The sequence below is a fragment of the Lepidochelys kempii genome, chromosome 1 (assembly GCF_965140285.1).
Source record: "Lepidochelys kempii isolate rLepKem1 chromosome 1, rLepKem1.hap1, whole genome shotgun sequence".
Lineage (NCBI taxonomy): Eukaryota > Metazoa > Chordata > Testudines > Cheloniidae > Lepidochelys > Lepidochelys kempii.
Genome location: NC_136380.1, coordinates 111,130,854 through 111,154,325, shown reverse-complemented (window position 1 = coordinate 111,154,325; position 23,472 = coordinate 111,130,854). Strand labels below are relative to the sequence as shown.

The 23,472-nt window shown below is 44.2% G+C and overlaps 1 protein-coding gene across 7 annotated transcripts in view; it reads right to left on the bottom strand.

Annotated features, from left to right (window-relative positions):
- ATP11A (ATPase phospholipid transporting 11A) overlaps positions 1–23,472 on the bottom strand; it is a 220,891-nt gene that overhangs the window by 93,447 nt on the left and 103,972 nt on the right. For 6 of the 7 annotated variants that reach the window (XM_073350104.2, XM_078853635.1, XM_073350114.2 and 3 more), the window contains exons 3-4: positions 13,131–13,220; positions 492–572 (exon numbers count right to left, since the gene is read on the bottom strand). In XM_073350104.2, the coding sequence (XP_073206205.1) occupies positions 492–572; positions 13,131–13,220 (171 nt within the window). The remainder of the gene's footprint in view (positions 1–491; positions 573–13,130; positions 13,221–23,472) is intronic. The other variant, XM_073350124.2, reaches the window with a different exon arrangement.

Genomic DNA, 23,472 nt, shown 5'->3' with positions numbered 1-23,472 from the left:
GTCTATACATATCACAACAAATGTATGTTGGAAATTTCCTCACCAATAAGAGCAACAATTTTTTCCCATAACCTACTGCTGTAATTCTTCCTCCACATATTTTAATTTTTTTGAATAGGTAGGTGAATAAATATTTAGGAACTAAAAACAAACATCTGGCTACTTTTAATAGACACAACTGTATAAACTACTCTTCAGAACACAGTTACACAAAGTACAAACTAACATTACAAAATAATTTTGAAAGTTCTGTTGAATAAATGAAAGCCAGCATCATTTAACAACCAATAAAATTCTACTTAAAACAGAGGCAAATAAAAAGTAAAGCCCTCAAAATAAAAGCAAAGCCCTCAAAGAAAGGATAACCCTTCCCATGAATCCCTAAGAACAAACAAAAGTAACATTGGCAGTTGTTTTTTAAAAAAAAAAAAAATTACATTTTCATACACTCTTCAGTTTCACTTCCCCGCTTCCCCCAAAGAAACTCTCACCTGTTTGATAGCTGTTACAGTGATGACAAAGAAAAGTGGAAGTCCACTTGTTACTGGACTGGTTGGCGTATCAATAATTAACTGCAACACAAAGAATAATCATACCATTTCCTGAATACTGTTCTGTGAATTTAATGCAATCATTTTCCAAGCATGAAATTTATATTGGGCTTTTAAAAAATATAACCATACACATACCACACACAATGCAACTTATTAAAAAAAGGAAAGTGCAATAAGAAATCAAGGTTATTTCTATTGACAATACCGTTCCCTGACACCATCTGTAATTGCAAATACATATAAGCCTATCCACCAATTCATGATCATGCACTCAGTCAAAATGGAGGTTACTTACTGTAACTGTAGGTTCTTTGAGATATGTGGTCCCTATCTGTATTCCACATGTGAGTATGCATGTGCGCCATGTGCTCAAATCTGGAAATTCTTCAAAGCAGTGTCAATTGACCTGCACTTGTGCAGTAGCTCCCCTTGCGCTCCCAACCAAGGAATAAAAGGCAGTGTGGATCAATGCCTCTCCAGTTCCTCCTCTTACTGCAATCCAACCAGATCTGAAGCAGAAGGGATGGAGGATGGAAAGCAGCAACTACAGACATAGCCATAGGAAAGGAAGCACTACAAACATCTCTGTGCCGCCTTCTCACACCCTCCTCCAGTCTGAACACTGCTTGCCAGTCACCCATGTGTGGAATACACATAGGGACCATCACTTGAGGAAGAAATAGAGGTTACTTACTGTAGCTGGACATTTTTTGCGATGTGTGGTCCCTATTTACATTTCACTCATGGGTGACTGGCAAGCAGTGCTCAGACTAGAGAAAGGTGCAAGGAAGGTGGCAGCAGAATTGCTTGTAGTTATGCCCTTCCTACGGCTGCATCTGCAATTGCTGCTTGGTCTAGAGTGTAGTGTGTTATGAACATGTCAACAGAATTCCAAGATGCTGCCCTGCAAATGTCCTGCAGTAGAACGTCACATAGGGATGCCATGGAGCCAGCATGTGCTTGCATGGAGTGATCTATAATACACCCAGGAGCGGAATATTTGCTATTTTGTAGCATTCTATGTGCATTCCAAAACCCACTTAGAAATCCTCTGGGAGGATATGGCTTGCCCACATCATCTTTCTGCTATGGCAATAGAGTCTCAGAGATTTTCTAATTGGTTTGGTTGTTTGGCATTCTGCCTGCAATGTGAGCCTAATGTTGAGGGAGTGACGTCTCTTGTCTTTGGAAGAAGCATGGGTTTTGAGGAAAAATATAGGTAATGGTGTTGTCCGATAGATGTGGAAGTCAAACAAACAATCTTGGGGAAGAAATTTGGGGTATAATGTAAGGAAAACCTTCTCTTTGTGAAACATTTTATAGGGAGGATCTGCCATAATGACTGCTAGCTCCGCGATCCTTCTGGAATGCTCGTGGTATTCAGCGAAAGTTGGTGGAGGTGGACCCAGGCTGAAAAGTGTCTCTATTTAGCTAGATAACAGACTCTAATAGAGAATCCTTTCTACTTTGGTTAAGGATTTCCTAAACCAGGGTGGCACATGGGCATTCTATTTCTGATGCCCATCCAAACACCAGGCCGTGAGGTGGAGTAATCCCAGACTGGGGTGCTTGATTTTTCCCCCCTGTCCAGGGTTAGGAGATCTGGAAAAGGGAGGATCCTGACGGGAGTGTATGGACATTGTTAGAAGTTCCATGAACCAGGATAGTCTGGGCCAGCAGGGTGCTAGGAGGATGATGGGGGTTCTGTCACAATGGATCTTCCCTACGACTTGCAATAGTAGGCAGATGGAAAGAAAGGTGTATCTGAGGCTACCTGTCCAGGAGACCATCACCCTGGGAATCGCAATCCATGGCTCCCCTGGAACAATACAGGGGAAGTTTTCTGTTCATCTAGGACACAAAGAGGTCCCAAAGCGGAGTACCCCATTTCCTACATATCTTGGTTAGGACTGTGTTGTGAATCTGCCATTTGTGGTCTGCTTAGTTTGTTTGATAGGGAGTTATGAACATCTGGAAGGTATGCGGCCTGTATCATAAGGTGGTTTCTGGTACACCAGTTCCAAAGTCTGACTGCCTCCAGGCAGAAAGGACAAGATCTTAATCCTCTGTTTATATACCCCACCATGATTATATTGTCTGACATTATCTGTACATGGAGCGGGCATATGAGGGGAAAGAAGCCTTGAACACAAGGCAGATTGCTCTCAGTTCCAGTAAATTTATATGCAGTCTGGCCTTTTTGGGGGTTCAGGTATCCTGAGCTGTGTGGTAGACCAGGTGAGGGTCCCCTCCCTGAGGGAGGCGTCCATCACAAAGGTTGCCCTTGGTATGGGGGGGCTGAAAGAAGTTCTCACCATGACTTTGTTTGGGTTCAACCACCAAGCAAGGGAGGTGAGAACTCTGATGGGAACAGTCACCTTGGAGTTGATGTGGTCCCTGTTTGGCTGGTAAGTCCAGTGGAGCCAGGCTTACAGACACAGTAAATCGAGTCTGGCGAACAGCATCACGTAGATGTATGCAGCCACGTGACCCAACAGCAAGAGATGCTGGTGCATCATAGTTCGCGGTTTGCGGGTAATGCAGAAAATCAGGTTGCTCATCATGTGACATCTGTCTGTGGAAAGAAATGCTCTTGCAGAGACGGAATCCAGTCGTGCTCCTATTTTGCCTGGAGGCTCAGGTGGATGCTGGTAATAGTTTACTGTCCTCATGGGTGACAAAACCGACTTTATTTATACAAATGCCCAAGGTAGCAAGAAGTTGCCAAAGAGATCCTGTCACTGACATGAATTCCCCATGAGATCAGCCTACCAGAAGCCTGTTGTCCAGGTATGGGAACACTGTGTAGCCCTGCCACTTTATCTTGGCCAGGGGTCTCAAACATGCGGCCCGCGGGGCTATTTTCTGCGACCTGCCAGCTTTGCACGGCCCCCCCAGCGTTTACCTAGAGGGCTCCCCGACTGCCTGCCCTGCACACAGGCCACTCCGGGAAGCGCCCGGGACCTGCCAGGAAGCTGCCCTGGCTGCGCCTCCAGATACCTCCCCCGAAGCTCCAATTGGCCGCGGTTCCCCGTTCCCAGCCAATGGGAGCTGCGTGGGGCAGTACCCAGAGGCGCAGCCAGGGCAACACACAAATCCCTGTGGCCCCCACACCCTTTCCCAGGTTCCGGCCGCTTTCCGGAGCCGCACGGGGGCAGGGCAGGCAGGCGGGAAGTCTGCCCCTGCCCCCAGTGCGCGCCAGGCCGGAGCGGCTCTTAGTAAACCCCACAACCCTCCTGCACCCCAACCCCCTGCCCTGAGCCCCCTGCTGCACCCCTCCTGCACCCTGACCCCCTGCTGCACCCCACACTCCTTCTGCACCCCGACTCCCTGCCCTGAGCCCCCTGCTGTACCCTGCACCCCAACCCCCTGCCCCACCCCGCACCCCTCCTGCACCCCAACCCCCTGCCCTGAGCCCCCTGCACCCCTCCTGCGCCCCCTGGGGGCAGGGAGGGGGCAGAGTAGGGGTGGGGATTTCGGGGAAGGGGTTGAAATGGGGGCAGGGAAGGGGTGGGAAGAGGTTGAGCCTCATGGAAGGGGTGGAGTCGGGGCGGGGGCAGCGCCGGGGAGTCAGTGATGCGGCCCTCAGGCAATGTACTAGTCCTTATGTGGCCCTCGTGGTCATTTGAGTTTGAGACCCCTGATCTGGGCTGCTACCACCCCATAACCCCCGGTGTAAAAGGGATTCTGCCTCCAGATGAAAAATCAATTGCTGAGAGTGGTCCCCAAAGGGAAATTGGGAACGGGGTTTGTGATAAGGGAAAGAGAGAAACTCTGTGGAGTATCCCTGATGCATAATCTCCAGGACCCAACTGTCCGGGGTGATCTGGCTCCAGCTGTGGGCAAAAAGAGTAAGATGGCACACAAATGTGGGTGGCATCAATGTGGTATGCAGGTCTCAACCAAAAATGGCCCTTGACCTGCAGTTGGGAGTGAGTGGAAGCTGTGGCAGTAGACGGAGCCGAGAAACAGCACCTATGAGTCTGCTGGCATTTGTACAGAGGCTCATGTGGATGCTGGCAATAGGGAGGGTGTAGAGGGAGTGGTCTTTGTCTAAAAGGCTGTCTCTGGTATTTTCTTCCTGGGGGAAGGAGGGGAAATCCCCAGGGACCGCAAAGTAGATCAAGTCCTTTAGGAACTGCAGGGACTCATCTGTATTTCCATTAAAAAAAGATTGGACTCATTAAAGGGGAGGTCCTGGATGGTGATTTGGACCTTTCTAGGAAACCTTGACAAATGTAGCCATGAGTCCCGCCACAATACAAGTCCTGTGGCCAAAGTCCTGGATACTGTGTCTGCAGCATCCATCTCTGCCTGGAGGGCCATCTTTGCTATTAACTTCCTTTCATCTAGAAGGGACTGGAACTGGGTTGCCTATGGGAAGTTTATCTTTAAAGTCTGCAAGCCTGGCATAGGTGTTAAAATCATATTTTGCTACCAATGCTGGTAGTTAGCTACGCGAAACTGCAGACATGTGGCGGAGAAGACCTTCCTTCCCAGGAGGTCCAGTCTCGTTGAGCCCTTATGTGCTGGGATGGATTTCTGATAGTGCGACTGAGCTCTTTCCATGACTGTCTGTACCACCAAAGAACTGGAGGTAGGATGAGAAAACAAGAAGTCAGCTCCTTTGGCAGGAACAAAAAAATGTCGCTGGGCCCTTTTTGGTGTAGGGCCACAAGATGCTGGTGTGTACCATGCCACTCTGGCTGACTCTAGTACAGAGTATAATTGGAAGGGCCACCTTACTCCATCCCTGTAGTTGCAAAATATGTAGGAGCTAGTGTGGAAGGTCCTGAACCACCTCTATTGGGATCTGTAGATCATTTGTGACCTTTTGTAAAAGCTGCTGGTACTGACAGTGATCATCACTGGCCGGGATGATTTAGTTGGGGATTGGTCCTGCTTTGAGCAGGGGGTTGGACTAGATGACCTCCTGAGGTCCCTTCCAACCCTGATATTCTATGATTCTATGACCTGGCAGAAGAGGCGATGAAAGAATGACAGCACTGTCTGGGGATAATGAAGACGATGACTATTGGAATTGTTGGTACCAGTGGAACTGGTTCTGGCTCCTCCTCCTTGTACACAGATGGAGCTGGCTGGTGAGAAGGGGAGGAGGGGTGCAACTTCTGAAAGGGATCCAGAGGCCCACCATAAGGATCCCACAGGCCCCAATAAGTCCAGAAGGCAGGATCCATCCATTGCAGTGGCTCCCAGGGGAATCGGTACCAGCAGTGCCTAGGAGGGCCATACCTGGATAGATGGCAAGTATGGCCTCTCGGCTGTCTGTTGGGGCTCCTGTGCCTGAGCGGAGATACTGTGTGGCTATCTCTTCTGACTCCTCCGATTACGAGGACTGTTCCATTGGTAGCAGGTTCCAGGTCGCTCCCGTCCAATGGTTGGAGATGGAACTGCACCTGAGACATCAGTAAAGATTCCTCCTCTGGAGAAAGGACATTCCTCAAGACAGCAGGGCCAGAAAAGAGATTGTGAGTAGGGGAGGAGTATGTCCTCTGGTGTTACATAGGTCCCTGTATGGCTTGGGATCCAGGGAGTTCCAACAGATATGTCTGAAGGACCCGGCTCATTTGTTGAAGCCGAACATTCTTTAGGTGAACAAGGCAGTACCAATAAGGAGTCTGGACCCACACTCAAATATGGAACTGGTAAGCATCTGTCCTTCCATTTCAGAAGCACAGTCACCATCGGATCCCTCTTTTTGCATGCCTTGCCCTCCAACCTGGGGATCTTCTGCAGAGCCACTTCCATGGGTTCCAGACGTGATGTCTCACCCAACCTGGACCGGCTTGTGGAGGAAACACATTTGCTAGAGAGAGTCCTCTGTGAGGATCTGTCCTTGCACCCATGAGAGTGCCCTCTATTCTCATAGAAAGCCCTGAAGGAAAAGTCCTTGGGCTTTGAGGTTAACTGTTTCGCTCCAAGCCATGTACTTGGAGGGGCACTGCTGGTTGGTGGAGGCCAATTTACAGGCAGGTCTCCTGGGCCTTGATCAGAGCGGGGCCTCATAGCCTCCTCCATCAGGAACTTAAGTCAGGGCTGCCAGGTCTCTTATGTTCTTGGTGGAAAGGATCAACAGATACTGCACCTGCAGAGATATATACTTCTCCCAGACAGTACAAGCACAGTTGATCGTTGCTGATGGAGAAGGAGCAAGGGCAGGAAATGCAATTCTTGAAGCTCAGGTCTCTGGACATAGTCCTGGGCCTGGAGAAGATTTCCCCCAACTGGGAGTGAGGGAACTACTCTATACTAACCATAGACTATACTAACTACAAACTAGTTAAGGGTCTCTAACTGATCACCATATTTAGGGTCAGGAAGGAATCTTCCCTGGGGTCAGATTTTCAGAGACCATGGTGGGTTTTCGTCTTCTCTGCAGCATGGGGCACGGGTCACTTACAGTTTAAACTAGTGTAAATGGTGAATTCTCTGTAACTTGAAGTCTTTAAATCATGATTTGAGGACTTCAGTAACTCAGCAAGAGGTTAGGGATCTATTACAGGAGTGGGTGGGCAAGGTCCTGAGGCCTGCAATGTGTAGGAGGTCAGACTAAATGATCATGATGATCCCTTCTGACCTTAAAGTCTATGATTCTATAAGTTAAGATAGACAAACTATTTACAAGTATTTTATGCTACAGTTTATACATGGAGTGAAGGACGCAATTCTGACTCTGGCCATGTGGAGGTAAGAAGGAACTGGGCGGGTGTTGACCCACACTGCCTTTTATACCCTCAGTCAGAAACATGAGGGGAGCAACTGAGCAAGTGCGGGTCAAAAGATATTGCTTTGAAGAATTTCTAGATTCAGACACATGTGTACTCACGTGTGGAATACACATAGGGACCATCACTCAAAGAAAAAGAACAAGTTTTGCAAGATTGCAACAGCAATAAGTCTTCAACAAGTTAGGTATCTGGAAATGTCTGAATTTTTATTCTTTGCTTTCAAACCTATGAGGCACTTCTTTGAAAAAATATTTTGTCGAAAGAAAATCTGAGCACATTCTTGTTGAAAAAACCTTGAGTTATCTGGTTAAGGTCCCCTCCATTTAAAAAAAAAAAAATCAAACGGAGTGGGCTTCCAATATTCCTTTTTTTTTTTTTTTTTTGGGTTGGACCTTCAAATCTATCACTCTAGTTCTAGATCAGGGGTCTCAAACTCAAATGACCATGAGGGCCACATGAGGACTAGTACGTTGGCCTGACGGCACAATCACTGGCCCCTGCCCCACTCTTTCCACCCCTTCCCTGCCGCCATTCCAACCCCTTCCCCGATATCCCCACCCCAACTCCACCCCCTCCCTTCCCCCAGGGGGTGCAGGAGGGGTGCAGGGTGCAGCAGGGGGCTCAGGGCTGGGGGTCAGGGTGCAGGAGGGGTGTGGGGTGGGACAGGGGGCTCAGGGCAGGGGGTCGGGTTGTGGGGTGCAGCAGGGGGCTCAGGACAGGGGGTCGGGGTGCAGGAGGGGCATGGGGTGCAGTAGGGGGTTGGAGTGCAGGAGGGGTGCGGCAGGGGTTTCAGCTGCAGGAGGGGTTCGGGGGGCAGGCTCCGGCCTGGCATACACCGGGGGCAGGGCAGGCTCCCCGCCTGCCTGCCCTGCTCCCACGCCGCTCCGCGATGAGACTGGAACCTGGGGTGGAGGCCCACAGGGGTCTGTGTGTTGCCCTGGCCGCACCTCCAGGCACCGCCCCCCGCAGCTCCCATTCGCTGGGAACAAGGAACCATGGCCAATGGGAGCTTCGGGGGAGGTACCTGGAGGCGCAGCCAGGGCAACACACAGACCCCTGTGCTCCCCCTCCCCCCGGTGTGTGCTGGGCCGGGCCGGGCCGGAGCCACTCTAGGTAAACGCTGGGGGGGCCGCGTGGAGGTCGCGGACCACAGAAAATAACCCTGCGGGCCAAGTGTTTGAGACCCCTGTTCTAGATTAATAAAAAACAATAGTTCTGAATAAATATAGTGAAACCTGCACTAAGGACCATTTTCAAATTGCTTGTCCATTTAATAGTACCACAGGTGACTATTTTTTCTGATCTCTAATGTTCTTTTGAGGCAGGCAGGCACAAGAAAAAAAATCCTTAAGAACTCACTCACTCAGTCTTTTATTTCTTTAATGTTAAGAGGAATGAGTGTAGGGTTGGGAATGAGGAACTCCAAATTCTAATCAGAGTTCTGCCACTTGATTGCTGTGTGACTTTGACCAAGTCAATAAATATTTATTCTATATCCCCATCTCTAAAATGGAACAACATTTACATACCTACTTTATAGAGGTGCTGTGATGATTAGTTAATGATTGCCCAGTACTTTGAGCATATAAAGTATCCTCTAAGTTTTAGATATCGGTATCTGCTAAATACTTGGATGTTCTTTCAAATGGTACCCTTTAAAATACCATATAAAACCCATTTCAAAGATTAGTAGGAACCTAATGGAATGAATCCTTGTTTTAATTGGGTAAAAGTTTCTATCTTTTGGAAATATCCAAGCCTGTCCCCATAGTGAAAGTAGTTAATTAGGGTAAATGCTTGCTATGATGAAGGTGGTCGGAAACTTTGGAGGAAGGGATCAGGAACTGATGGAATTCAAGATGCTAAGGAAAACAAGACACAAGAACAGCAAAACAAGACACTGGACTTCAGAAAGGTGGATTTCAACCAACTCAGAAAAAGAGTAGGCAAGGTCCCATGAAAAGACAAATTAGGAAGTACAGGAGTTGAAAGGGGCTAGCAGTTCCTAAAAGATGTAATACTAAAGCCTCAACATCATGCTATTCCAATGCAGAGGAAAGATAAGAAGAGCAACAGGAGGCCAATGTGGCTGCACAAGAACCTTTTTAGCTATAAAAACCAAAATGGATACATACAGGGAATGGAAAGAGGGCCAAATCATCAAGGAAGTATACATAGGAACAGCGCAAATGTGTTTGCATAAAATCAGGAAAGCTAAGACAAAGAATGAGATATAGCTGGCAAGAAATGTTAAAGACAACAAGAAGGGGTTCTTCAAATAAGTCAGACAAAAAAGAAAGATCAGGGATGGTGTGGGTCCACTGCTCAATGGAGAAGGTAATTTGGTAACCAAAGATGATAGGAAGTCAGAGCTGCTCAATGCCTACTTTGCTTCAGTCTTCTCACAAAAAACAAAATGTGACTGGACAACTAGTCAAATTACTACAGACAATAAAGGGGAAGGGATGCAGATAGGGATAAGTACAGAACATGTCAGATCTGCTAACCAATTTGAATGAATTCAAGTCAGCAGGGCCTGATGCTATTCTCCCCAGGGTACTCAAGGAATTAGCTGAGGAAATCTCTGAGCCACTAGCAATAATATTTGGAAATCCATGGATGACAGGACTGGTCCTGGAAGACTGGAGAAGGGCTAACATAGCGTCCATCTTTAAAGAGGGGAAAAAGGAGGAGTCAAGCAACGATAGACCAGTCAAGCAACTATAGACCAGTCAGCCTGACCTCGATACCTGGGAATCTACTAGAGCAGTGTATAAAACATTCAATTTGTGAATACCTGGAGGATGAAGGGGTAATCACTAGCAGCTAGCATGGATTTACTAAGAACAAATCATGCCAAACCAGCTTGCTTTCCTTCTTTGACAAGATAACTGGTTTGGTGGGTAGGGGGAATGTGGTGGACATAATATACTTGGACTTCAGCAAGGCTTTTGAGACAGTCCCACATGACATTCTGATAAGCAAGCTAGAGAAATGCAGGCTCAGCGGAACTACCATTAAGTGGCTACATAACTGGTTAAACAACCGCAAACAAAGAGTAATTATTAATGGAATGATGTCAGATTGTACGGAGGTCTCAAGCGAGGTTCCACAGGGATCTGTTCTGGGTCCGGTGTTGTTTAACATCTTTATTAATGACCTGGATGTAGGAATACAGCATACTGATCAAGTCTGAAGATGACAAAGCTAGGAGGGCTTGCCAACACTTTGGAGGATACAGTTAAAATTCAAAGGGATCTTGATAAACTGGAGAACTGGGCTACAGACAACAAAATAAAATTCAGCATAGACCAATGTAAGGTGCTACATGTAGGGAAGGAAAACCAAATGCACAAATGCAGAATGGGGGATAACTGGCTTTGCAGCAGCACTGCTGTGAAGGATTTGGGAGTTGTGGTGGATCACAACTTCAACATGATTCAGCAATGTGACGCTATCGCAAAAAAGGCTAATGCATGTTTAGGTTGCATTAACAGAGGCATAACATGCAAGTCACGGGAGGTGATAGTACCACTCTACTCGACGTTGGTTAGGTCACCACTGGAGTCCTGTGTCCAGTTTTGTTCAAGTATAGAAAGGATGTTTATAGAGAAACTGGAAAGGATCCAGAGGCGAGCAACAAAGATTATTAAAAGGATGGAATACAAGCCATATGAGCAAAGGCTGAAGGAACTGGGTATGTTTAGTTTGGAAAAGAGGAGATTAAGGGGAGACATGATAGCTGTCTTCAAATACTTGAAAGGCTTCCATAAAAAAGATAGAGAAAAGTTGTTTTCTCTTGCCACAGAGGGCAGGACAAGAGACAATGGGTTCAAACTTTAGCATACAGGATTAGATTAAATCTCAGGAAAAACGGCAGGACAATAGAACAGACTGTTTAGGGAGGTAGTGGAAGCTCCTTCACTGGAGCTTTTAAAAAGGAGGCGAGATAGACATCTGTCTTGGATGGTTTAGACAACAAATCCTGCTTCTTGCCAAAGGGTTAAGACTAGGTGATCCTTGAGGTCCCTTCTAATGCTATGATTCTATACATTTTCTTAAAACATAATACCTGTTTTGTCCTTTGGAAGAATTTTTAAGTGCAAAATAAACACATAATTAATCAAGTGTTAAAACATGTGGGTTGGAATGCTTACTCCTCCTTCTAGTCGTTAAGGAGTAAAGGCTACAGGAACTGGAAATAAGACTGTAGTAATTGTTAGCTGCGAAGTGGCAGCAAAAGGGCTTTCTTCATAGCCCTCATGACAGTGCTATTCTTTTCCTAAGAGAAAATGCAAAAATACCAAACTGTAACTACTGCATTTAGATGGTAAGGAGGCAGAACACAGACTGGGGTCCCAGTGCAATGGGAAAAATAAAAAATGTTCTAAGAACCTACATAAATATTGCTTGCTACTGTCTAGATCAGTGGTTTTCAAAAAAATTTTCTGGGGACCCAGTTGAAGAAAACTGTTGATACCTGTGACCCAACGGAGCTGAGGTTGAGGGGCTTGGGGGGTGAGAGGGGCTCAGGGCTGGTGCAGAGGGTTGGGGTATAGGGGTGACGGCTGTGGGGTAGGGCCGTGAATGAGGGGTTCAGCATGTGGGAAGGGGATCTGGACTGGGACGGGGGTTAGGGTGCAGGAGGGTGTCAGGACTCTGGGCTGGGGGTGCATGCTCTGGGGTGGGACCAGGGATGAGGGGTTTGGGGTGCAGGAAGGGGTTCTGGGGGGCTCAGGGCTGGGGCAGGAGATTGGGACGTGGGGTTGTGGTGCGAATTTACCTCTGGAGGCTCCCAGTCAGCAGCGCAGCCGGGGTGCGGAGTCAGGCTTCCCACTGGTCCTGGCACCACGGACCGCGCTGCCCCTGAAGCAGCCAGCAGCAGGTCCAGTTCGTAGGCAGAGGTGCGCAAGTGGCTCCGCACAGTTGTCACCCGCAGGCATAACTCCCCCCGCACCAGCTCCCATTGGCCGGTTCCTGGCCAATGGAAGTGCGGAGCTGGTGCTTGGGCAGCAAGCAGAGCCCCGTGCCCCCCTGCCTAGAAGCTGGACCTGCTGCTGGCCACTTCTGGGGTGCAGCACACTGTCGAAACAAGTAGGCACTAGCTTGCCTTAGCTGGGCAAGACTGCCAACAGGACTTTTAAGATCCTGGTCCGTGGTGCTGACCAGAAAAAACGCTGGTCTAGAGAAGTTAAGAAATAGAAAAGGTCTTTCATTCCGAACCAGTGAATTTCCATTACGTTTAGTGTATTTCAGTGCTCATTCAAGGTGCAAAATTAAGGGACTTAAAAAGTGACAACCTATAATTACTGAAACATGTCAACATGCACAGTGACAGTGAAAGCCTACCCACACTACCCTGTCAGTGTGCCTTGACCCTGGCCTGGAGGGACTACCTTTTGCTGATGGAGGATAATCCAGTTTCCATACCCATTTAGACTACCACTTATCCTGAGTATTACCAACATGGATGCCAGCTAGTGCCAATTATGATGGTGGGTTTAGTGAGGTGAAAACCTGTTTATTACAACATAAAAACCACTCATTTTATAAACACTAATCATCAGCTATAAGTAAGTGCCATTTCCCACCATGATTGGATTCACACTAGAAACAGTTGAAAAAGTTCTTTAGCATATCACCACCCAATCTTTAAACCAATCAATCTTAACCATCCAATTTCTCCTGCTACCAAAATTGGTGGATTGGAGGATGCAGATGGTTTGGTTTTGTTTTTTCTAAATCTCTTTCAAGCTTTAGCTGAATTTTACAAGTTCTGTTTTTTCAATGTTCATATGAACCTATTTAAGAAATGGGAATGGCTTACCTGAACAAGAAAAATGATGAGAAAATAAAAGTTAGCTATCCTTCTGAACTGCTCAAACAAGTTCTTCGGTACAAAGTTCCAAAATGTGTACTAAAAAAAAAATGTAAAGAGTATTTAAGTATTTATGATGATAATGCTGTTTTCTCTAATACTGTGTGCCCTGCCACATCACTAACAGCAGCAAAATATATACAAGTACTTTAAGAATCAAACAAGCTTAAAATTCACAAATTAAGTTTAAATATTAAATGCAAATTAGAAGAAATTTTTGTTAATTTATTTAGGCAAATATACTTATGCAATTGGCATTCATGCATTCTTAGAATTTCAGTTATTAACTGAATGATTGAATCTAACATGGCTACCCGAAGCAGAAGTGTAGCACTCCACAGTTTCATTCAGAAATATTTGACATCTGGACATCTTGGTACTATGGACTGAAATAAGTTTTTATGGCAATGATACCCAGATATTTAGTTACGGTATATTTAGTTGAAAGCCACTGAAAAACATTTAAAATATTAAAACAATTGCTTCTAATGCTGTATTTAATTAATCTCCATTTTCTTTTTTCATTTATGCTAAACCTGCTTTGTCAGCAAGTCAGGGACAAAATCAAAAGTTATCAGCCCCCTTTATGTTCTTTGGTTTTGTTACACATGCATCCCTTAAAACAATCAAGAGCACTAACAGTTTATGGTTGTAAAACCTTTATTTAACAGTGTTATACATAGCAAAACTATAATGAATATAATGTGACATACAAATTACAGAATATGAAAATACAAATAAAGACTATATAAACTTATAATTTTCTCTTGGAGATCCAGTGCGGAGAGAAGTGGAGGCAAAAGAGGGAAGGATTTGAGGAGGGAGTCAAAAGTGGTAAAAAATGGCTGTGACTGCACACGTGGGATTCAAGTAAGTTGAAGAAGTAGAGCTGTTTATCTAAGAATATGGCAGAACTGAAGGAGAGAACTAATTTGTAATTAAGTCAGTCAGACTGGTCATGGGATTTCTCTTCAGCACAAAAGCTGGCACATAGGAGCAGATGTCAGCAGACAAGACGAAATCAACCCTGGTGAACTGAAAGTCACAAAAAGGGCAAGTGATAGGACGTGAGGGGAAGGGGGAAGAGGTTGATGGGTGATGCTGAAAAAGAGATCAGCTGATAGCTGGGTTGGATAGAGGGAACTCAGCAACAGAAAGAGCAGTGCTTGGTGAATGTGAATGGCCATCTTGGGGAGTGGGAACAGGGAAACAGGACTGCAGGTCAAGTGAAAATATGAGGGTAAGGAAATGTTCAGGTAAGGGGCTGTATAGGGCAAAATCAAAAAGGGTGAGTGTGGGAGATTGTAAGGAAAGTGTGAGAGAGTGAGTCAGAAGTTGAAATCAGAGAGGCAGGCTGATGGGGAGGAGTTGGGTGAATGAAGCAACATGGAGGGGAAGAAGAGAGTTGGATGCAGTACTGTTCAAAAGAGTATGTGTGGGAAGGTGGGAGGGAGAGGTTGGAAATGGCAGGAATGGGAGGAGAAAAGCCCAACACCCCCATTATTGTCTGATCCAGCCAGGAGAAAGCAAGGAGAGGCCTTCATAAAAAGAGGACAGCTGCAGTGGCAATGTCAGATGAAGGGATCCAGTAGCTGGAGGGAGGGAGCTAGGATGAGGATGAGGACGGCTGAGATCTTTTTAGAAATCAAGTGGGGGTTCCAGAGGCAGCAAGAGAAAAGGAAGGGGGAGATGGGTAGTAGGTGGATGGGCATGAGATTAGGAATGGTGGCACAAGAGGAAAAGATGGTGGAGAGGGTTGGTGTGGAGGGAAAGCCAGGGTTGGGAAAATGTCACAAGAGGTGACGAGGCAAAGGAGAATGTGGATGTGGGATCTGACATCTGGATTTGTATTGGTGGAAGAATGGGGAAGATGGGGATGGAGAAGGGAAGAAGAGCAAGGAGAGCTGGTGGAAACTTTATAGGGGTGAGGTTAACATGTATGGGGAAATGGAGCCAATGGGGAAGTAAGGGGGAAGAGGATGGCAGATGCAATGATCCAGAAGAGGGATGTGGCAAGAGCCACGGGTAATTGGAAGACTGACAAGATTACAAAAAGGTGTTGTTTTGTTTTGAAATTATCAGATGTAGAAGCTACAATTACAGGGGTATTAGATTACCTGGGATTCTGATTTTCTGGTTAAAATTAAACAAATAATAGAAAAAAATGATTGAGAAATAAAACCAGAGTGACGAGTTTCCAACTACGTTCAAGTCTCTCAGCAGCACACTTGGTTGCACATAGCAACACAATGGCAAGTGGTGGTTCTTTTATATGAGGTTACACTCAGAATGGGAATGCAGATTGCAAAAATAATTGAGACTTCAAAAAAGCTTGTTTTTATTTCATTCCTAACTAAACACCAGATTTCTAATCAAAACTGTGAAATCACAATTCAAATGAACCTATAAAAAATTTCTAGTCTGTTACAAGACTTTAATGTAGCTATAAACACAGAAAATGAATAAAAATAAAAACTGAAAATCCAAGTCTACTGCAACCAAGTGTAAGATGAAGTTAAAATTCCAGTTAAGGACAAAGACTAACTAACAAAAATAGAGGAGAAAGTCACTGCTTGAAAAGACTTGACTTTAGCAAAGCTTTTGATACAGTCTCCCAGAGTAATCTTGCCAGCAAGTTAAAGTATGGATTGGATGAATGGACAAGGTGGATAGAAAGCTGGCTAGATTGTCGGGCTCAACGGGTAGTGATCAACAGCTCGATGTCTAGTTGGCAGCCAGTATCAAGCAGAGTGCCCCAGGTGTTGGTCCTGGGGACATTTTTGTTCATCTTTATTAATGATCTGGATGATGAGATTAATTGCACCCTCAGCAAATTCGCAGATGACACTAAGCTGGGGGGAGAAGTAGATATGCTGGAGGGTAGCGATAGGGTCCAGAGTGACCTAGACAAATTGGAGGATTGAGCCAAAAGAAATGTGATGAGGTTCAACAAGGACAAGTGCAGAGTTCTGCACTTAGGAAGGAAGAATCCCATGCACCGCTATGGACTGGGGACCGACTGGCTAAACAGCAGTTCTGCAGAAAAGGATCTGGGGATTACAGTGGACGAGAAGCTGGATATGAGTCAGCAGTGTGCCCTTGTTGCTAAGAAGGCCAATGGCATATTGGGCTGTATTAGTAGGAGCATTGCCAGCAGATCGAGGGAAGTGATTCTTCCCCTCTATTCGGCACTGGTGAGGCCACACCTGGAGTATTAAGTCCAGTTTTGGTCCCCACACTACAGAAGGGATGTGGACAAATTGGAGAGAGTCCAGCAGAGGGCAAGGAAAATTATTAGGGGGCTAGGGCACATGACTTACGAGGAGAGGCTGAGGGAAATGGGGTTATTTAGTCTGCAGAAGAGAAGAGTGAGGGGGGATTTGATAGCAGCCTTCAACTACTTGAAGTGGGATTCCAAAGAGGATGGAGCTCAGCTGTTCCCAGTGGTGGCAGATGACAGAAGAGGCAGCAACGGTCTCAAGTTGCAGTGGGGGAGGTTTTAGGTTGGATATTAGGAAACATTATTTCACTAGGAGGGTGGTGAAGCACTGGAATGGGTTACCTAGGAAGGTGATGGAATCTCCATCCTTAGAGGTTTTTAAGACCTGGTATGACAAAGCCTTGGCTGGGATGATTTAGTTGGTGTTGGTCCTGATTTGAGCAGGGCACTGGACTAGATGACCTCCTGAGGTCTCTTCCAACCCTGATATTCTATGATTCTAAGAAGCTGCTGATGCCAGTTCTGGGGATAATAGTTATAACCTGCTGAGGATTGAAAGAGATGAGGAGGCAGCCATGGGGGCATTCAGTTAGATTAATAAAATGATGATATATCAGACTGTGGGGAGAATATAAATCTTTCTTTGCAGCTCCTATCTTTAGTCTTTTCATCTCCTAGGTGACATCTTTAAAGAGAGAAGAGCAAGAAGATATATTACCAACTCTTTAGCAACACTTAAAGAGAAGGGATTGCTAAAAAGAGGTTCTTTGGATTCCTGATCCCTATTGTTGTCATCTTTGGTCACTGTTGCTCTACAAGAGGCAAAATCTGCAGCTAAGTCATATATTCCAAAATGTAGTCTCAGGTAGGCCACTTGAAGTTTTACTTGAAACTTTATTTTCTACTATTTAAACACTAAAACCTGAATGTGACCTTTCAGTTATATTAAATTTGGAGATGATGGTTTGTGGGAAGAGACTGATTTAAGTAATTCTACACTTTCATTGTTAAATTTGACTAACAGGAAAAAGTTATCCTTTTCAGATCTTGTAGTCATCACTTCCTAATAAATCACAGTCTCCGCAGATTTATACAATTCTTCTTCTCCAGTCCTCAGTTGGTATTGCATTTTCATAGGTAAGATAGCTACAACTGATTGGGGAACATAATAGAAATTCAATATAAGAGAACCAATTTACTTCCAAGTATTATCAAGGCAAATCAGTCAAGGAGGAGAAAAAATTATGTACACTACAAATTTAATGTGTCTGGAATAAACAGTTTTTTTCATTCCATCAACATTGAAAATTAATTATAGAAGGAAAACATATATTTTTGATCACCATTTTAACATACAGGTTTTTTTGATAGCACTAAAACTCCCCAAAAGACTGTTTATCAAGTCAAAATTCAACAGCTTATAGAATGACTTTTCTTCTGTAAACAATTATGAGTAATAATGTAAGCTGGAAGCATATCACCTTCATCAGTCTAGACACTTCATATGTCAGAATGGGAAAGCCAATTCAAGTAGTTTAAATAAACAGACAAAAATATGAATTTTCATTCTTTCCTCAAGGGTTTGAGATTGAGAGAAGTTCTGGATAAGAAGACACCTTCCACTTTACAACCTCAGCACATCATCTCTCCAATCCCATATAGGCCTCTCCCTACTTTTCTACAATTTAACAGGTCTCAGGTGCCTCAAATATTATATATGCTTTTGCTTGAGCCAGATTTATTTGTTATATTTTTAGAATAAAGGGGAACAGCATAATTGATCAGGAACCCTAGTAACTGAGGTAGCCCAGGTAATATGTAAATTAATCCTTAAAATCCTTCCAAATATATCTATCCTTGAACTATGCACAGACAAATTCCATCTCAGGTGTAAATATATTGATGGTGGGATGGAAATTGTTGAAATCATGGTGGAATTCCTCAAGGGCTTCTTTTCCATGGGTCCAGATGATGAAGATGTCATCAATGTAGCGTAAGATGACTGTGACTTTGTCCTCACCCATAACTATTTCACATTTCGGGACAATGTATACCTTCAAGTCAGTGGCACTGCTATGGATAACTGCATGGCCCCACAGTATGCCAACTTTTTTATAGCTGATTTAGAACAACGCTTCTTCAGCTCTCGTCCCCTAACGCCCCTACTCTACTTGCCCTACATTGATGACATCTTCATCATTTCCATCCCACCATCAACCTCAGCCTGGACCAGTCCACACAAGAGATCCACATCCTGGACGCTACAGTACTAATAAGTGATGGTCACATAAACACCACCCTATACCAGAAACCTACTGCTGCTATACTTACCTACATGCCTCCAGCTTTCATCCAGACCACATCACACGATCTACTGTCTACAGCCAAGCTCTAAGATACAACCACATTTGCTCCAATCACTCAGACAGAGACAAACACCTACAAGATCTCTATCAAACGTTCTTATAACTACAGATACCCACCTGCTGATGTGAAGAAACAGATTGACAGAACCAGAAGAGTACCCAGAAGTCACCTACTACAGGACAGGCCCAACAAAGAAAGTAACAGAACACCACTAGCTATCACCTTAAGCCCCCAACTGAAACCTCTCCAGCGCATCATCAAGGATCTACAACCTATCCTGAAGGACGATCCCTCCCGCTTACAGATCTTGGGAGACAGGCCATTCCTTGCTTACAGACAGCCCCCCAAACTGAAGCAAATACTCACCAGCAACCACACAACAAAAACACTAACCCAGGAACCTATCCTTGAAACAAAGCTTGTTGCCAACTCTATCCACATATCTATTCAAGGGACACCATCATAGGATCTAATCACATCAGCCACACTATCAGAGGCTCGTTCACCTGCACATCTAACAATGTGATATATGCCATCATGTGCCAGCAATAGCCCTCTGCCATGTACATTTGCCAAACCGGAGAATCTCTATGCAAAAGAATAAATGGACACAAATCAGACGTCAAGAATTATAACGTTCAAAAACCAGTCGGAGAACATTTCAACCTCTCTGGTCATGGAATTTCAGACCCAAAGTCGCAATTCTCCAACAAAAAGAACTTCAAAAACAGACTCCAACGAGAAACTGCAGACCTGGAATTAATCTGCAAACTGGACACCATTAAATTAGGCTTGAATAGAGACTGGGAGTGGATGGGTCATTACACAAAGTAAAAACACTTTCCCCATGCTAAATTTTTTCCCTCCTGTTACTCATACCTTCTTGTCAACTGTTGGAAATGGGCCATCCTGATTATCATTCCAAAAAGTTTTTTTTCTCCTGCTGATAATAGCCCACGTTAATTGATTAGTCTCGTTACAGTTGGTATGGCAACACCCATTTTTTCATGTTCTCTGTGTATATGTCTTCCTACTGTATTGTCCACTGCATGCATCCGATGAAGTGGGTTTTAACCCACGAAAGCTTATGCCCAAATAAAATTGTTAGTCTTTAAGGTGCCACAAGTACTCCTCTTTTTTTTTTTTTTTTTGCTGATACAGACTAACATGGCTACCACTCTGAAACCAATCATAGAAGTGTTTCTCCAGGTTGTAGTAACAACCTTCCTCTGTAATTCTAGCACACTCCTACAGTGCTGTGCTGCTCTTGCATCCTGTAGCAGTGCTCCTGTATGCATAGAATTACTCCTGACAGAATTCTGCGCCGATGCAGAATTCATATGGCCCACATATTTCTGTGCCCCCCGTGCAGAAAAACGCAAACTAAAACTGTGGGCGGGGGACAGGGGGGAGAGACACTCGTCTCTTCCCTGGCAGCCCAGGCAGCGTGTCTGTCATCTGTTCCAGTTTGCCTGGAGCAGCTTCAGAGACACAAATCACTGTGGGGGATGGGGAACTCGGCGTGCCTGCCTGCGGGCGAGACGTTGATCACTGTCACGGGGCGGGGCTGGCCAACAAGTGAGAGAGACTCTGTCAGTCTCTCTTGATACTGCGGCTTGAGGGGCGTGGAGGAGGGTAGGTCTTTTTGTTATGCAGGACGAAGGCTTTGTCCCTGAGGCAGAAGTGTAGCAGCCTGCCTGCCTAGTAAAATGTAAGTTCTTGAGAACTGAAAAAAACATGTAATTAAATATTAGCATCATGTTACGGAAAATTATTTGTTTTTAAGTTAAAGAAAATAGCTTTTGTAAAAAAAAAAAAAAAAAAAAAAAAAAAGGTTAATTGATCTCATTCTCGGAGACAGAAATGTAGCAACCTGTCTGCATAGCAACCTGTATTTTCCACTGAATGCATCTGATGAAGTGAGCTGTAGCTCACGAAAGCTTATGCTCAAATAAATTTGAGTCCACAAGTCCTCCTTTTCTGCATAGTAACCTGCCTGCATAGTAACATTGTTAATTATTCTATTGTTAGTTAACCGTTCCCATTCTCAGTCAATTCCCCCAGGAGCAAAACCTGTACAATTTTTAAGGTCCCTACATTGCCAAAATGATGTAAAACCTTATAAATGGCAATAAGGGAATCAGCTAGGAAGATCTATTCACTCTTTCACTTTTTTCCTGTGCCAAAGTGGCACGAGTTAGATTTTTACTTACCCATTTAAAAAAAAAAAAGCCTTTTGAGGGCAAATAAAACATTTACCAAGCAGCCAATAAAATGTCAGGACGATCAGAACCAAGCATTTTCCAAAGTACCCAGCTAGGTCCAGGACAATGATTAGGAAAACAATACGACTTTCATGTGTGAAAGTCTGAGCAACTTAAAATGACATTTTAATATTTTTGTTCCCTGTTTGGTGTTCTGTAATGTAATTTGAATGAAAATTGAGGATTATAACTGGAATGCAGGGTATTAGTTACCAAATATTTGTAACTTAACTTTCATGTGTTAAGGAAATCCTGAATAGTTATTGTGACTTTTTTCTGTACTGTAGTTTAAATAACTTATCAAAATAATTGAAACTGGTGTGATTATTTTGACAAATAAAATTTTCAGAATTTTGCAGAATTTTTAATTTTTTGGTGCATGATTTTTAATTTGTCACATAATCCCCCCAAGAGTAACAGAATCCTTTTGATGACAGCTGCCTCCTCAATTTCCCACAGCTCATTTGGCCAAGCAGCTACCACCACATCCTCACTTTTTCCAAATTTCTCCCACTTCACACAAATCAGATTCTCCCTCCCCCAGTCTTACTGGATTCTTCCTGCTGCCTCCTATAACCAAATATATACCCATTCACCCGTGCTCCTGAGAACCTCCAGGCTGTTGTGCCACCCTCAACCCTGTGTTCTCTCTATCTAACCCTCCAATGGTAAACCTCCAGCCACATCCTGAATTCTAGCCACCACCATGATGGATTCAATCTCTTTTTATTTGTTAAGATTTTCAAATATTTTTTTTCTTACAACAAGCCAAACAAATGCTAGGTACCAACATCTAAATAAGTATAACTATACATCAGAAAAGACCAAGATATTTAAACAATATTTGGATTCCTATGTATTAACAGCAATATTCCCAGAACATGGATTTTTATGACACAAAATTTAAAGAAAATGTTTACAACTTCTTATGTAAGGTTCTCATGTTGCCAAAATAGCAAATGACTTTTTTTTAAACAAGGTGTCTGCCTTCAGCAAGAGAGCTCAAATGCCCGCTGCAATTATACAGTTTATAATCAATATACTTTATCCATAATGAAACAGTTGTTCTGTTTTCAGAACTTCTAAATTTATAAAATTACACTTTTCAGACACGGAATTTGTCAAATGCAGTTCACATCTTTATTCTGGAAGATGTATTTCAAATGCTCACCACTTGGACAAGTCAAAATCATATACTGAACATGTGCAGTAGAGATTTTTTGCCAAAATTTTTAAGCCCACCTATAGAAGGGTGCACTGCCAATCTAGTAAATATGCATGCACTGTTTAAGTACCCACTGAGCTGCTCATTCTTAAATTTATGCCAACTAGCCAGGATGCATTTTTCAAATGTTGTGGAAGACACACCAAAATGCTGCCCACAGCCAAAAGAAATGTGCACAGACAGGGCTTAGAGATTTAATCCCACCTCTTCCTCCAATATTTTTATGTCTTTGTGCTTCACAAACCTTCTTAGAAAGTCCTCACACTAACAATCAAAGAGGGATAACATTCACTGCTCCCATTTTTCTAGAAATCAGACATTAAGTGACTTGCCATATACGAAGTTTGTGGCAGAACTGAACTCTGATCTTTAATGTGTTAGACTTACGTCTTTGCCCCCAACTAAAGCGTCTGAAGCAATTTGCTTGAGACCTCTAAACTTAGCTATGTAACAAATAAAACTGAGATAATAATGCCTCGGCAATTGTGTAAAGTGCTTTGCAGGAGACAAATAAAAATGTATGAATGTGCAAATATCTTAGCCACATTTTAAAAAGCAAGTAACAAAGAACAGAGACTGTCTAGCCTTCTGGAGGGCACAATGGTGGTTGATAAAACAGTTTCCATTATAACTTAACTTGTAGCTAGCTTAGCTTCCCACAAAACTGGTTAGTTCCAAGAATGACTCCAAACCAACATGGACAGCTGTCCAAATATTTCTGAAAACCTTCCCTGGTCTCCTGCTTTATTCACAGAAGAAGTCCTCTTCATAGTAGGGAATGCACACAAAGCTGGAGTCAAGGAGTCCTGTGTTCCCTCCTCCTGAATGACCTTCATAACCTCTGCACTTCATAGCCCTTATTTAAATCTTTAAGTGAGGTTTGAATGGGCGTCCACTTGAAAAGTCTGGTTTTCAAAAGCTGCAATTGTCCCAGAAAGAGTCCTCACTGCGGATCAGAACATGGCCTTGTTTCAGAAGAAAATTCATTTTATTTGACTAAGTTATGTAGGTCTGAAAACACCTACTGACGACATGTAGTGCTGGCTTTTAGCGTAGGCTCATTAAGTGTGCTCCTAATACAGAATGAACTACACATGCATTCATCACTAGCTGCTCTTTTAGATGCACACTTTTGAACACTGGCAACAAGTGACAATGACAGTAAGGAAATCTACAAAGCAATGAAACAGCCCCACAGCACAAGGCCTGCGAGCC